The sequence below is a fragment of the Eulemur rufifrons genome, chromosome 17, assembly GCF_041146395.1.
Source record: "Eulemur rufifrons isolate Redbay chromosome 17, OSU_ERuf_1, whole genome shotgun sequence".
Taxonomy (NCBI): Eukaryota; Metazoa; Chordata; class Mammalia; order Primates; family Lemuridae; genus Eulemur; species Eulemur rufifrons.
In genome coordinates, this window is record NC_090999.1 from 55,646,869 (window position 1) to 55,660,800 (window position 13,932).

At 32.6% G+C, this 13,932-nt stretch overlaps 1 protein-coding gene across 4 annotated transcripts in view; it reads left to right on the forward strand.

Annotated features, from left to right (window-relative positions):
• VCAN (versican) overlaps window positions 1–10,920 on the forward strand; it is a 100,747-nt gene extending 89,827 nt beyond the window's left edge. For all 4 annotated transcript variants that reach the window (XM_069491892.1, XM_069491894.1, XM_069491893.1 and 1 more), the window contains 3 exons: window positions 3,075–3,219; window positions 8,595–8,777; window positions 8,931–10,920. In XM_069491892.1, coding sequence (XP_069347993.1) covers window positions 3,075–3,219; window positions 8,595–8,777; window positions 8,931–9,058 — 456 coding nt within the window. In that variant the 3' untranslated portion in view covers window positions 9,059–10,920. The remainder of the gene's footprint in view (window positions 1–3,074; window positions 3,220–8,594; window positions 8,778–8,930) is intronic.
• The last annotated feature ends 3,012 nt before the right edge of the window (window positions 10,921–13,932 follow it).

Genomic DNA, 13,932 nt, shown 5'->3' on the forward strand with positions numbered 1-13,932 from the left:
CCAGAAAGGTTATTTACTTCCACTGGCTCTATAATTGCTTGTCTGACATATTTGCTAGCAGCAAGCAACATTTTTCATTAGGGATAGGTGTGGGTTGGGAAGAATGAAACACACTATGTTATTTCTAAATATCAAATTATTTATTAAATGACATCAGTATGTGCCAGACATGGTTCCTGGCACTGAGGATACAGTAATGAACAAAACAACTCCAAAATCCTGTCCTCTATGAGCTTACATTCTACTAGGGAGAAAAAATACAATACATAAGTAAATCATATAGGATGTTAGAATGTACTAAGTGTTATAAAGAAAAGTCAATCAAGGAAGGGAGATGGACAGCATGAGTAGGGACAAAGAATGAAAGAGTGTTGCACAGTTTACACATACAATTGGGATGCTGGAAATTTTTCCACCTTTGAAAACATTTTTGGTTTCCTCTAAGGGGCTAGTTAGAAAGTAAATTAGAAAGTATGGAGCTCCAAAATTGAAATTTAATATTTGAGGAACTCTGGAATATTTGACTATTAAATGTAGGTTTTAGTTAGTTTTAATGAATTCCTATTCGGTTTTTATTTTTATCCTACTTTAATTCATCTGTTAAAAACAATGGGCAGAACATGACTTTAATATTCCTGCTTTACTTTATCTGTTAAAGGAGAGGAGCAAATAAAATAAAAAAGGCTTGTTGGGTGGAGGGTGAGGGATGATAAGGGAAGGGAAGTAAACAAAAAAAGGGAAGATAGTGAAATAATTAGAAAGCCAGTTCAGAGCAAGTGTTAGTTAGTTTCTGGCTGCAGGGAGACCTATCAGACAGAACGCTCTAGTGAATATGGTCCCCTGAGCACCCTTTCCAGGACCATCTGGGGGCAACTCAGTCCTGCCATTCAGGCTACTAGAGTTAGATTTAAATCTGTTTCATTTCTGGATTAAGTTTTTGCCAGAGAAATAAAAACATCCTTCATTTTGTATTTTGGCAAAAAAACTTCCTTAAGCTTCCCTTGGTTCTTTGCAGTTTCACCACTCTTCAAAGACTTTGCATTGCAGGGATCTCTTGTCACCTATCTTAATTTTGGCTTGATTGATGTGGACTTTAAAGCAAAGAGACTGAAGGGAAAGTAGAAAGTTTTCAAACTTTGGGTCTTTTCACAGATTATCAAAGATCTGGGTTTTTATGAATTTAAAAGTTTTTAAAACCACTTTTTTTTCTGAGAAGACCTTACAAACATTCTCTAGTGTATTAATTACACTTTTTTTTTTTTTTTTGGTTTTTAAGCTAGAGTTTATTGGTATACAAAATTCCATTTCATAAATAAATGGGTTACCTCTCAGAAGCTTTTATTGTACCAAGTATTAAAGATTAAAAACATAAAAATAAACATTTGGTATTGAGAACACGGCAAATAGCTAAGTCTAGTAATTTGGTAATTAACAAAATGGGTCAGAAATAGTATATATTTTAAAAGACATAAAAATAGCCATTGCACTGTTGGAAGTAAGCACATAGTAGGACCATTTTTTTGCATGTTCTGAAATGAAAACAATTGCCTTAACTATTATATAGAATTCTTTCTTCTCTGACTTTATCTTTACCAAATAAATCTCTTAACTCATTGTTTTAAACCGTAGACTTTAAGTTTAATTCAAGGAAAGACTATTAGATCTGTAGGCCCAGAAAAGATAATCATATTAGCCATTGTCCCATGAATCTTAATCTGCATTTCCACCATTTTTAGGACATTTTCTGTCACTAGTCTTGTCAGTGCTCGATGTGATGGAGTATGAGAGTAGCAAAGTCTAGTGGGGGAGTGATACTCAAGTTGAGCCAGAAAGACACTGAAAAAACTTATATCACACTCTAGTTAGGAGGACCCAAACTAGGAAACTGGTTTCTTACTTATAGTCCAATATTATTTTCATCTCATTAAAGTTTGTTACTCTTGCCGAGGCACAGGGGATGTGTTTTCTTATAATTATTGGTTGCCATGGAGGCAATATTGGAAGTAACAAAGAAATGAACTTAAACCAGAGAGTCCTGGGTGCTTAACATCTGTAAAGTCCAAATTATTCCCACTCATGCTGGCTTGTTGTACGAGATGATGTATATCATGTATCCAGAGGAAGGATTCATCCATTATAGATGCTAAATAAATGACACGTACTGCTATGATGGAAGGCAAAAGATGTTTCCAGTTATATATCATTGCTTGGAGTGGGGAATATATAGAAAGAGATAACCGGCAGAAAAACATCCAATTCATAAAATGCTTTTCAATTATCTTAAAACACATTACCCCCCAAATCCCATATATTTATAGTAGATATATTTTGAAAGCATATCTTTTATATCAATATGCATAAATGTGATAAGTGTTCCCATTAAAAGAAAACAACTTTCATATTAGATCATAAAGCAAAATTCAACTGTATGGGCATATAAGAGTCACGTCTAAAACAAAATAGTTCTGAAAGATTGTGTATAAAATGATGACATAGGTTTACCAGATAAATAAAAAAATATATCTCAATTTTTTAACCAAATAAGTAAATTTGGATTAAAAACAATACCATTAAATAAGACAAAGAAAAGTACTTTATAGTGGTAAAGATAAGAAAAGCTGAAAATTCTGTTGCACTATAATCACAACTATATAAAATTATATGTGTGTATAAGGGCTAGGTAATAGATCATAGTGATAGATTATAGTGATGAGATTACGAATTTTTTTCTAGTTGCACTTCCATTAATTTTATATTAAATTGTTAGCAATAACATGATGAAATTTCTTAAACTGAGAGTTGATTATACATTGAGAAATCTAGAATAACTAGACCAAAATTTCTCAGTGATATCTCATTGCCAAACAATAGACATTTATTGAATAAAGACTTAGAGACACATATATTTTCCACTCACAGTTTAAGTTTTTTTCTTGACCACCAAAATAATTTCAGCTATGTGATCCAATAGAAATTGTTGAGTCCATTCCAATTATATTGTGATATAATGCCACCGTTGCTCTTATGTTACTCCTTGACTAGCGAGTAGTTACCTTCTCCCTCCATTTTTACAGCAATATGAGAACTGGAGGCCCAACCAGCCAGACAGCTTCTTTTCTGCTGGAGAAGATTGTGTTGTAATCATCTGGCATGAGAATGGCCAGTGGAATGATGTTCCCTGCAATTACCATCTCACCTATACCTGCAAGAAAGGAACAGGTAATGATTATCCCATTAATATTTTATACTTAACTTGCATTTCAATTATCAAGAGAATTCAGGAGGAATAAGCTTCATTCTTTGAGATACAAACTAAATATGTCAAATATGCCATCTCTTGTGACTCTGGAATATTTCACTCTTTCGATGCAATTGAAAAGTTTATTTTCAGTAATATTCTCACCTTACATTTCAGGTGCTTAAGATAACAATGTGGCATTAATGTAGGAATACTGACTGGTAATATCTTTAAGAAAAACAACTGCCAGACCAAGAGCCTATAGACTTTTTTTATTTTGATGAGGAGAACATTTTTAAAAAAATTAGTTGTCCACAGTTAAAAATTGGGATATATAAAAAAATAGTCTGGATTTAAAAAAAGAAAATAAGAAGAGCTGGTTCCATTTAGCCCATGTTCAAGTTTGTCAGTGGAGAGCCACTGCCTTCCCCTGCCATCCCCACTGTGTGCCATCCTCATTCATTCCTTGCCCTGTTTTTGTGAGTTTGGACCATAATCCCGAAAGACACTATTTGAATGCGTAATCACGAATGTTGAGATCCCAAAAGATCAAAATCCTCAAGATGTAATTCTGGAAAAAAATAATTTTTAAAAATTCTTCAAAAGAGATTTATTTATCTTTTAAAAAGGGAATTTATTAGAAAAACATATAAAAACATGACAGAACGCTTCATAGGCCATTTACACAACAAAATAGGCAACAGTAACATTCATATTTTTGTAAGCATAAACATTCAAGGATACTAATGAGAGTTGCATGGTTATAACAGTTAGGAGTAGGCAAACTGTATTCATAAAGAAATAGGTCAAAAAGTGAAATGTATAAATGCATATCACTATGGTTGGTAATTGTGTGCACCCAGCTTTATAACCGGTCAACTGAAATACTGTGACTGACAACAGAAGTCTTTTGACAATGTCACTCAAAAACTGAGATAGGTAATAATTCCACCTAACATGATACAACTAACATGACGTGACTATCCTATGCAACCGAAAACTCACTAATCCCTTCCCTAGAATTTCATTTCCAGGATTTCAACATCTGAGATTTTAGTCTTTTGAGATGAAGATTTTAGGGTTTTAGACATTAGGGATTTTGATCTTTTGGAATTTCAACATTTGAGATTATGGTATTCAAGATTGTGTCTTTTGGGATTATGATCAGCACTGGTTTTTGTTAACTGCCAGGTCTCTGTAGGCATTGGAGGTTTTTAATCATTCCTTTAGAAGCTTATTTTATGCTTAAAACCCATAGAACATAAATGCCATCTCTACATCTGTAGTTGAATATCTACAAAATATGATAAAATAAAAACATTTGTAATGTGAATTGTTTAGTTAATATTCAGCAGAAAACATATAAAAAGCTAATTTTTAAAAATATGTTGTGTTTATCATTGGCCAATATGTTTGAATTTCTGATACATGCTGTATATAGACTTATTCTCTAAAGATATAGAAATTCTGTAAAACTTTTTTAACCTGTTTGCAATTGATAATGGTGTTAAAGCATGAATTTTCAGTCCCTAGACTCAGACTTTTACCTACCTCAAGTAAAAGTACAAAGTACAAGTGTTAAATATAACCTATTGGAGTTATTTGTGTTTGAATAAAAAAATAACAAACTAAAAGTATATACTCTATAAATATTTTAGGAAGACTTAAATACCAATAATGAGAAATTTTCTTAGAAGAAAGAGAATACTAAGATACACAAAGCCATAGTCTCACACGAAACTCAGCTGTTAGCAAATGACTACATCACTCTGCTATTTTCTCATCCAAGGTAGAATTTATTCTCAATATCCTTTCTACATGAGCAGCTTTCCTGACTGTGTGCCTTACTTCAGCACTTCTGTGATGGGACTCATAAAAATAGCAAATCAAGTATTTGCTATTTTTCTTTTACCAGTGTAAAAAGTCTTTAATAAGCTGTTTGTCTTTATCCAAATGTCATGTTTGCTTTCTTAGACCTCCAAATGATCCCTGGATTCATGCTTTTCATTTTGTGATCTAAACATTTGTATATTCCCTATGTTATTTTTTCTTGTAGCAGAGTTTCTCAACAGCAGCACTGTTGACATTTTGGGTTGGATAATTCTTTATTGTGGGAGGCTGTCCTGTGCATTGTAGCATGTTTGACATCATGCCTGCCCTCTATGTACTGAATGCCAGTGACACCATTCCCACTTCACATCCCTGCTGCATTGTGACAAGCAAAAATGTCCCTAGACATTGCCAAATGTTTCCAGGAAGGTGGTGGGAGGTTGGGGGAAGAAGAAAATTGTCTCAGGTTGAGAACCACTGCCCTTTCAGCAAAAAAAGATTCACAAAAACAGCATTATTGTTTACATTTCCCAGCGGGAAACAAGTTTTACAAAACGTTGGCTCTACCTCATTAAAGAAGAAGAAAAAAATCTATTTTTATATTTTATCTCCCTATTGGCTGATTTTTATTTGTGAGCAATCAGTTCTTTGCTAATCAGTTCTCTGGAGAATTTTATAAATGTTTATAGACTTTTGTAAAAGATATTCTTTTCTCCTTTCAGATATTTAAAACCAACAGATCTAAATAGTTCTACTTTTAATTAACAATTAAGTACTTGTAGAGTATTATAAACAAAAGTGTTATTTTTTTTAAAAAGCATACATGGATATACTATTTATACATCTTCGGAGTATCCTGTGGGTTCCTCCCAATCCCATCCATTTACTTCCCAACTCCACCAGATATAATGACTTATTCCCTTGCTTTTCTCTTTAATATTATTACATATGCTTGTATTCCTAAATAACAGATTGTTTAGTTTTGTACATTTTTGAACTTTATGTAAGTGGAATCATACTGTATATATTCTGCATCTTGCTTTTTTTTGTTCAGCATTGTGTTTGTGAGATGTCTTCATGTTGATGCATGTAGCTGCATGTTCTTTGTTTTTGTTATTGTATACAGCATTCCATTTATGATCATACATTTTATTTATCAATTTTCCTGTCAGTGGACATTTGAGTTATATTCAGTGTTTTTGCTATTACAAACAATGTTTCTATGAACATTATTGAACTTGTTCTTGGTGGACTTTTGTTGAGTTTCTCTAAGGTGTATTTTCCACGAGTAAAGTTGCTGAGTCATAGAATATATGTACCATCAAATTTACTAAAAAAAATGCCAAATTATTTTCCAAAGTGGTTGTACCAATTTGCACTCCCACCAGCAATTTGTGATAGATCCTGTTACTCCACATCTTCTCCAACATTTGATATTATCGGACTTTGAAATTTTTGCCAATCTGGTGGGTATAAAATGTTATCTTTTGTGATTTAATTTGCATTTTTGATACTTCTCCCTGAATATCTTTTCATGTACTTATAGGTCATTTGTACTGTTCTTCTTTTGTAAAGTTTCTGTTCATATCTTTTGGTTATTTTTGAAAATTAGTTGTTTATCTTTTACATATTGATTTGTAAGAGTTCTTTTTACATTCTGGTTACTAATACCTTAATAATTTTATAAAGTGCAAATATCTGCTCCCAGGTTTTGATGAACAGAATTCTTAATTGTATTGAATTTTCCTTCATAGTCTAAACCTTTTTGTGTCTTAAGAAATTTTTACCTACCCTAAAGTCATAAAGATATTCTATATTGTTTTCTAAAGGTTTTATAGTTTTGCCCTTTGCATTTATATATTTCAACCATCTAGAATTTATTTTTGATGTATTCTCTGAGGTATAGAACCAAATACATTTTTGGTATGAATATCCAATCATCCAAGTGAAAAGACAACATTTTCCCCCTGCTCTGCCATGTTGCTTCTGTCAAATATCGAGCATATATGTGTGAATCTCTTTCTGCTCTATTTTCCTAACCTTGCTAATATCACATTCACTGAATTATTTCAGCTTTTTAATAAGTCTTCATATATGAATAATTTTAGAAGAAATTTGTATAATGCTCTCTTCACAATTATAAAAACAACTTCTAATTGGTCAGCATAGCACAAAATCAAGTATAATAAATTATCTAATTAATCATTTTTAACCTTCTGTTAAAAAGTTGGTCTCATTCTTTTTGATACTTGCTAGTATCTGGACCCTAATGTAGGCATTCCATATTACAATAAGAGAAGTATACAGGTATCCAATTTGGGGTGATGCAGAAGTAAATTAGAGGAATGAAATATTTAAGTTAAACCCAAATTTGTTATTGCACAAAAATATAGTTGTAAACAGCCTTGTGAATATGTAAATAAATTTAACAGTTGTAAACTTTTAATATTAGGATGTTGACATTCAAATATCTTAGTACCAAGGTTTCTGGTAATCATTCTCTCACTGAAGATTTACATTATTTCATGAGAGAATATGACGTTTTTGTGAGCTTATGGTGTCAGAATTCTTAAAGAAAACTATGGATAGGAAATTCCATTTAGGGAAAATTATATTTAAGTTAAATTTTTATTAGTGATATATAGAAAAAAATAATTTAATAAAATTGATTTGTAAAGGTATCTAATTTAAAATAAGTATATTAATATTTACTAAAACTATAAGTTACTCAAATTCAATTGAATCAATTTTCACTTCTCGAATTTCAAATCAAGAGGTTTCTTTTACTTTTACTTCTTTTTTATTATTTCTACCATTGCTAAGTTTATTGATATTTAGAATTTTTCATTGTAAATTTAAAATGATGGTTAAGAATTCCAAGGTTTACCCTCATTTACCCTTCTCAAGACTTTAAATTTATATTTTTTATGGTAATTAGAGAACCGAGGCATGAATATTATACCCTCTTTCCCCCATCTCAATACAGAAGACAGAAAATAGCATATAAACATAAATGGAACCAGAAGATATTTTATTTATATTTAGGAATATATGTCCATATTTCAAAATTATGACGCTAGTATAGATTGTAAATTTTTTCAGGGAGGCAATAGTGATTTGTTACAAATCTATTATTGTCCCAAGTGAAGGTGGGTGATAAAAACTTAGGGATGGTGATGAAGGCACTACCAACAGGCCATTTGCTGGCATGAGATAGATGCTTTTTAATTTGGAATTTTTTTTAGAAAAATGGCCCTTCCAGATGGATAGGTGAATATATAACTATTTAGCCCCATGGACTTTTAATAAAACAAAATTCAAGATGACATAATCTGAGATTCAAATGAGGCCCAAGAGGTTCAACATTTAATTTTTGCTTGAAAGATTTCAACTTTTTAATTCTAAGTGATTGTTTTTAATGAAGGTGCGTGGTTAGTATTATTAAGAGAGAAAGAGAAAAATAAGAGATTCATACTGGTTGAAATACTTAGATTATTTGAAAATAACCCAATGTGCTTTTCTTTAGTTGCTTGTGGCCAGCCCCCTGTTGTAGAAAATGCCAAGACCTTTGGAAAGATGAAACCTCGTTATGAAATCAACTCCTTGATTAGATATCACTGCAAAGATGGTTTCATTCAACGCCACCTTCCAACTATCCGGTGCCTAGGAAATGGAAGATGGGCTATGCCTAAAATTACCTGCATGAACCGTAAGTGGTCCTTTAGAAAGAATGGACAACCATGCCATAACAACTACTAGACACCCTCATTTTACGGCTGTGGTATCAGTAGTTTAGGGTATGGAGCAAGTAATATTGTTGTGTTTTCTTTCTTTCTTTCCTTCTTTCTTTCCTTTCATGTAGCATCTGCATACCAAAGGACTTATTCTAAGAAATACTTTAAAAATTCCTCATCAGAAAAGGACAATTCATCAAATACATCAAAACATGAACATCGTTGGATCCGGAGATGGCAGGAGTCGAGGCGCTGATCCCTAAAATGGCGAACGTGTGTGTTCATCATTTCAGCCAAAGTCCTAACTCCCTGTGCCTTTCCTACCACCTCGAGAAGTATTATCAATTGGTTTGGAGTTTTGGATCACCGTCCAGTCATTTTGGGTTGCTGTGCTCCCAAAACATTTTAAATGAAAGTATTGGCATTCAAAAAGAAAGCAAGAAAAATGAAAGAAAATGAGGGCAGAAAGCAACCATTTCCAGCCTATCTAATTTTTTTAGTTTTCTATTTGCCACTGGTGCAGACCATTTCATAATGTATACCAGCCTACTGTACTATTTAAAACGCTCAATTTCAGCACCCATGGCCATGTAAATAAGATGATTTAATGTTGATTTTAATCCTGTATATAAAATAAAAAGTCACAATGAGTTCGGGCATATTTAATAATGATTATGGAGCCTCAGAGGTCTTTAATCATTGGTTTGGCTGCTTTTCTGTAGTTTGTTTAGGCTGGAAATGGTTCCACTTGCCCTTTGACTGCCAGCAAGACTGAGGATGGCTTTTCCTGGACAGCTAGCAAACACAAAATCTTGTAGGTCATTGCACCGGTCTCAGCCATAGGTGCAGTTTGCTTCCACGTGATGCCGAAGCCTGCCTAATGGGATCCCGATGGAACTAGGACTCCAATGTGGAACTCTTCTTTGCTGCATTTCTTTTTCTTCACTTACAAGAAAGGCCTGAATGGAGGACTTTTCTATGACCAGGAGCATTTTTTAGGGGTCAAAGTGCTAATTATTAACTCAACCAGGTCTACTTTTTAATGGCTTTCATAACACTAACTCCTAAGGTTACAGATCAACGCATTTCAAATGGATACAGACCTAGGGTTCTGGAGGGTGGGGGATTGTTAAAACAACACACATGCAAAAAAAAAAAAAAGAAATTTTGTATATATAACCATTTTAATCTTTTATAAAGTTTTGAATGTTCATGTATGAATGCTGCAGCTGTGAAGCATACATAAATAAATGAAGTAAGCCATACTGATTTAATTTATTGGATGTTATTTTCCCCAAGACCTGAAAATTGACATAGTATGGTAGTTATTTTTCAGTGTTAGCCTTTATACTTTCCTCACACAGTTTGGAACCATTTAATATAGGTACTTTGTCCCTGATTAAATAATGTGATGGATAGAATGCATCAAGTGTTTATTATGAAAAGAGTGGAAAAGTGTATAGCTTTCAGCTAATGGCGTTTGCCCATTCTAAGCAAGGAGCATATATATAGAAATAGTGTGGGCATTTCTTCCTGTTAGGTGGAATGTATGTGTTGGCATTTCTCCCCATCTCTTCCCACTCCATTTTCTCCCCTTTATTTGAATAAAGTGACTGCTGAAGATGACTTTGAATCATTATCCACTTAATTTAATGTTTAAAGAAAAACCTGTAATGGAAAGAAAAACTCTTTCCCAAATTTCAGTTAGATCAACTTTGAGAAGACTAGATGACAAATAAAGTGCAAATAGAAAAATAGGAAAGAACAGACAGGGGTTGCCCCAACATTGATTCTTTTTCATGAAACCTCCTTTAGCTTAGAAGGAGCAACTGTAGCTATAATCTTCACAGCGTCTTTAAGCAAGTTCCCTTGGTTGTTGCATTAAATGTAATCCACCTTTAGGTGTTCTAGAGCACAGAGTAACACTGTGTTGACCTATTAGGTTTTTATTTTTCTTTTCTCATTACAATGCACATAATACTTTCCTGTATTTATATTATAACGTGTATAGTGTAAAATGTGAATGACTTTTTTTTTGTGAATGAAAATCTAAAATCTTTGTAACTTTTTATATCTGCTTTTGTTTCACCAAAGAAACCTAAAATCCTTCTTTTACTATACTGTGACTGGTCTGGTTATTTACAACTTTAAACCCTGATGTGCATCAACATTTTTACCTTCTGGTTCCATTATGGAGAGCAAGCTGCTGGCTTGGATGAAGTGACTTTGGGGCTAGCAAAGAAATGATTATACACCTACCTGCAAATATTGATATAGTAATGATTTAATCTAAATAGTGTACATTAAGCTCAGATATGAAAGAAAGCTGCAATAGGAAAAGTGATAGCTCACATTACAGAATGCGTCTTATGAACCAGGCCAACGGTTTTGCATGCTTATCTCACGAAAAGCAGATGAAAGAGGTACCTAATGAGTTACATGACTGACGAGGAATCAGGCATAGAGAGCTCAAGTTATTTGTCCAAAGTCACATAGGTAGTGTAGAAGCAGGTAATCGCTATGGCCTGCATGATATTCTCAAGGAAAAATACAAAATATCATGTTCCTGATTATTATACATTTAGGAGGTTAATTAACTGGCTAGATGGTCAGATCTAAATAATTACCAGAAAATGTCAAAAGCATAAGGTTCTCATCCATTCAGATATCCACCCATTCCTTTATTTTTCATTCATTCACTATGTATTAAATATCTACTATGTTCCAGGCACTGTAATAGGCCCTGAAGATTCAGCAGTGAATGAGCTACATAGGTCTCTGCCCACAAAATGTTTTTACACTGTCTGCGTCCCATGAGAATTAACTTAGAGCTCATTCTATTTAATATCTTTATTGATAATCTGGAAGAATAAATCCATTATATGCTTACAACTGCATAGAATATATCATAAAAGTCAAAAGTGAGTTGAAAATTGTTTTGAAGTTCTTTCTTGGAATGTCAAAAATATGCAGGGAGTGGGACATTAATAGATGTAGGAAAGAAGAGATTCTTTTCCTTTCTGAGCTTGTCCTTTTAGTGTGTACTCTGTCTACCTTTTACATAGGACTTTAAATAGAAATGATCCAAGGAAATATATAAGAATTTGGATTAATTGTGCATATATTCCCTTATTAGATTTATAAACATTTATTGATTGATCTAGGTACAAATAATGGAATCGGTGAGGCATACAGAATACTGGGACAGAGTGAGAAGTTTAAGGAGACTTGCACCATTCAAAGTCACCAGAGGTGGTTCTCTATCCATTTTTGAAGGTTAAATGGCATATCAGGGAGAAGAATGTGCCCCTGCCATTGGGGGCTATTTAAGAAGAGATAGTCTTCCAGGGTAGCTACAATGCAAAAGAGGTAAGAGAGATTGTAGAGGGAGGGATGCATCATTTTATTGTGATAGTAAACTGGGTCAACCATGAGCTATTTGCCTAAGAATCATATCATATACAATAAACTTACAGAGTTTGGAAATAAATAGAAAAATATGAAATAGGTTATTAAAAAGTTCAGAGTTGATTTTGTGCATGACTATTCTCCAAGAAAAAATCCTATGAGAGAAAATATATTCTAGATGAAGGCAAAAGATGTTATTATCAAGTGGCTAAAGACTCAGTGATGACTACTACATTTTTAATGTGTTTATTTTTGTGTTCCCTAATGTTAGAAGGGCAGTGGAATGGTTTTTGAAGAAAAAGGCCTGCAGTGATGTGTTAGCACTTTGTTCATCTTTCTTTTTATTGTGCTGTAATTCGCATTTGCTAAACAAATCAGAATTCACCCAAAGGATCCTTTTCTAAAACAAATCTAAACAGAAAGTTTATAGAGGTCTTTGCATGAGTCATTCAAGATTGTATTAATATAATCATTTCCCATTATTACTCATTTTGTATGTTTAGATCCCAGCTGGACAAGAAAGAGCAAATGCCAAAATAGAACAAGAATGGTTTTGTTGAGGTGTTTACAGAATAAGCAAAGTCTGGGTTTTAATTAGAATTTAATTCAGTTTAGTCTGAGCTCATCAAATGGTCCCTGCTGAAGATTAAGAGTTTATTGCCTTAAGCAGTAAGTCTTAAATGATTTTTGATAGTATTTACTCTAAAATAAAATTTTAAAACTATGTACCTTTCACACTTTAAGGTGTCAACAAGAAACTTTTTCGTCACAAAGTTAGACAATTATAGAGGATATTATTTTGGACATATTTTAAATAGTGTCATTCTAAAATAAACATATAACATCACTCTTACAAATATATTCAGTGGAATCTAAATATCATAGGGGTTTGATACCTACCATTATCGTTTTAAAAAATACTTGGAAAAAAGTCATTTTTAAGAATCAGAAATTTTATATTTTTCTTTTCTTTGGACTCTTTTTCATTTCAATTCCCACCACGGAATTTTATTAAAGTAATATAAATTTATATACTTGAAAGTCTTCTATTAATTAAGCCTTCAGACACTGAAATTTCAATGCATTGAAATTTGTACTTAAAATGTGAAAATTAATTTTTTCTTGTGAACATAATGGTATAAAAGTTAAAAATTTCCTGGATTGAGTTATCATTATAATTTATTGATATACAATTGATCAAAACAATATAAAGCTTTTAAAAACTCTGAAAGATAATTATGCAAATTGTGAAATTTTATTATAAATATATCTCAATGAGATGATTCAGGCTGTTTTTTCCAATTCACGTTTCCAGTGGGGAAATATTACTTAAAACTAGAATGTGGCATGGTTTAGCACATCCTAGTCCTATTTTGTTTTTATAAATTTAAACACTGAGAAAATTTGCTTACATAAATAAGTAGATGGAAATTACAGTTTTATCATGCAATGTTGCCTAACTTTTTAAGCTCTTTCTGAGTTATATGCCAAAAATCACAGCGGTCTACCAAAAGTTATTTCCAGTTGCCTCTCAGCTGACATTTCAATGAAATCTTCCTTAATTTTTTTAATAAACACTTGATTTGAAAAAGAATTTGTCACAATGTCATCAGAATCATTCATTTTGAATTGTCATTTGTTTGTTCAGAGTTTTTGCATTCCACAGTGCTATATCCTAAGACTCAGGATGGATAAAAGGTGTGTTTCATGTGATGGTTTTTT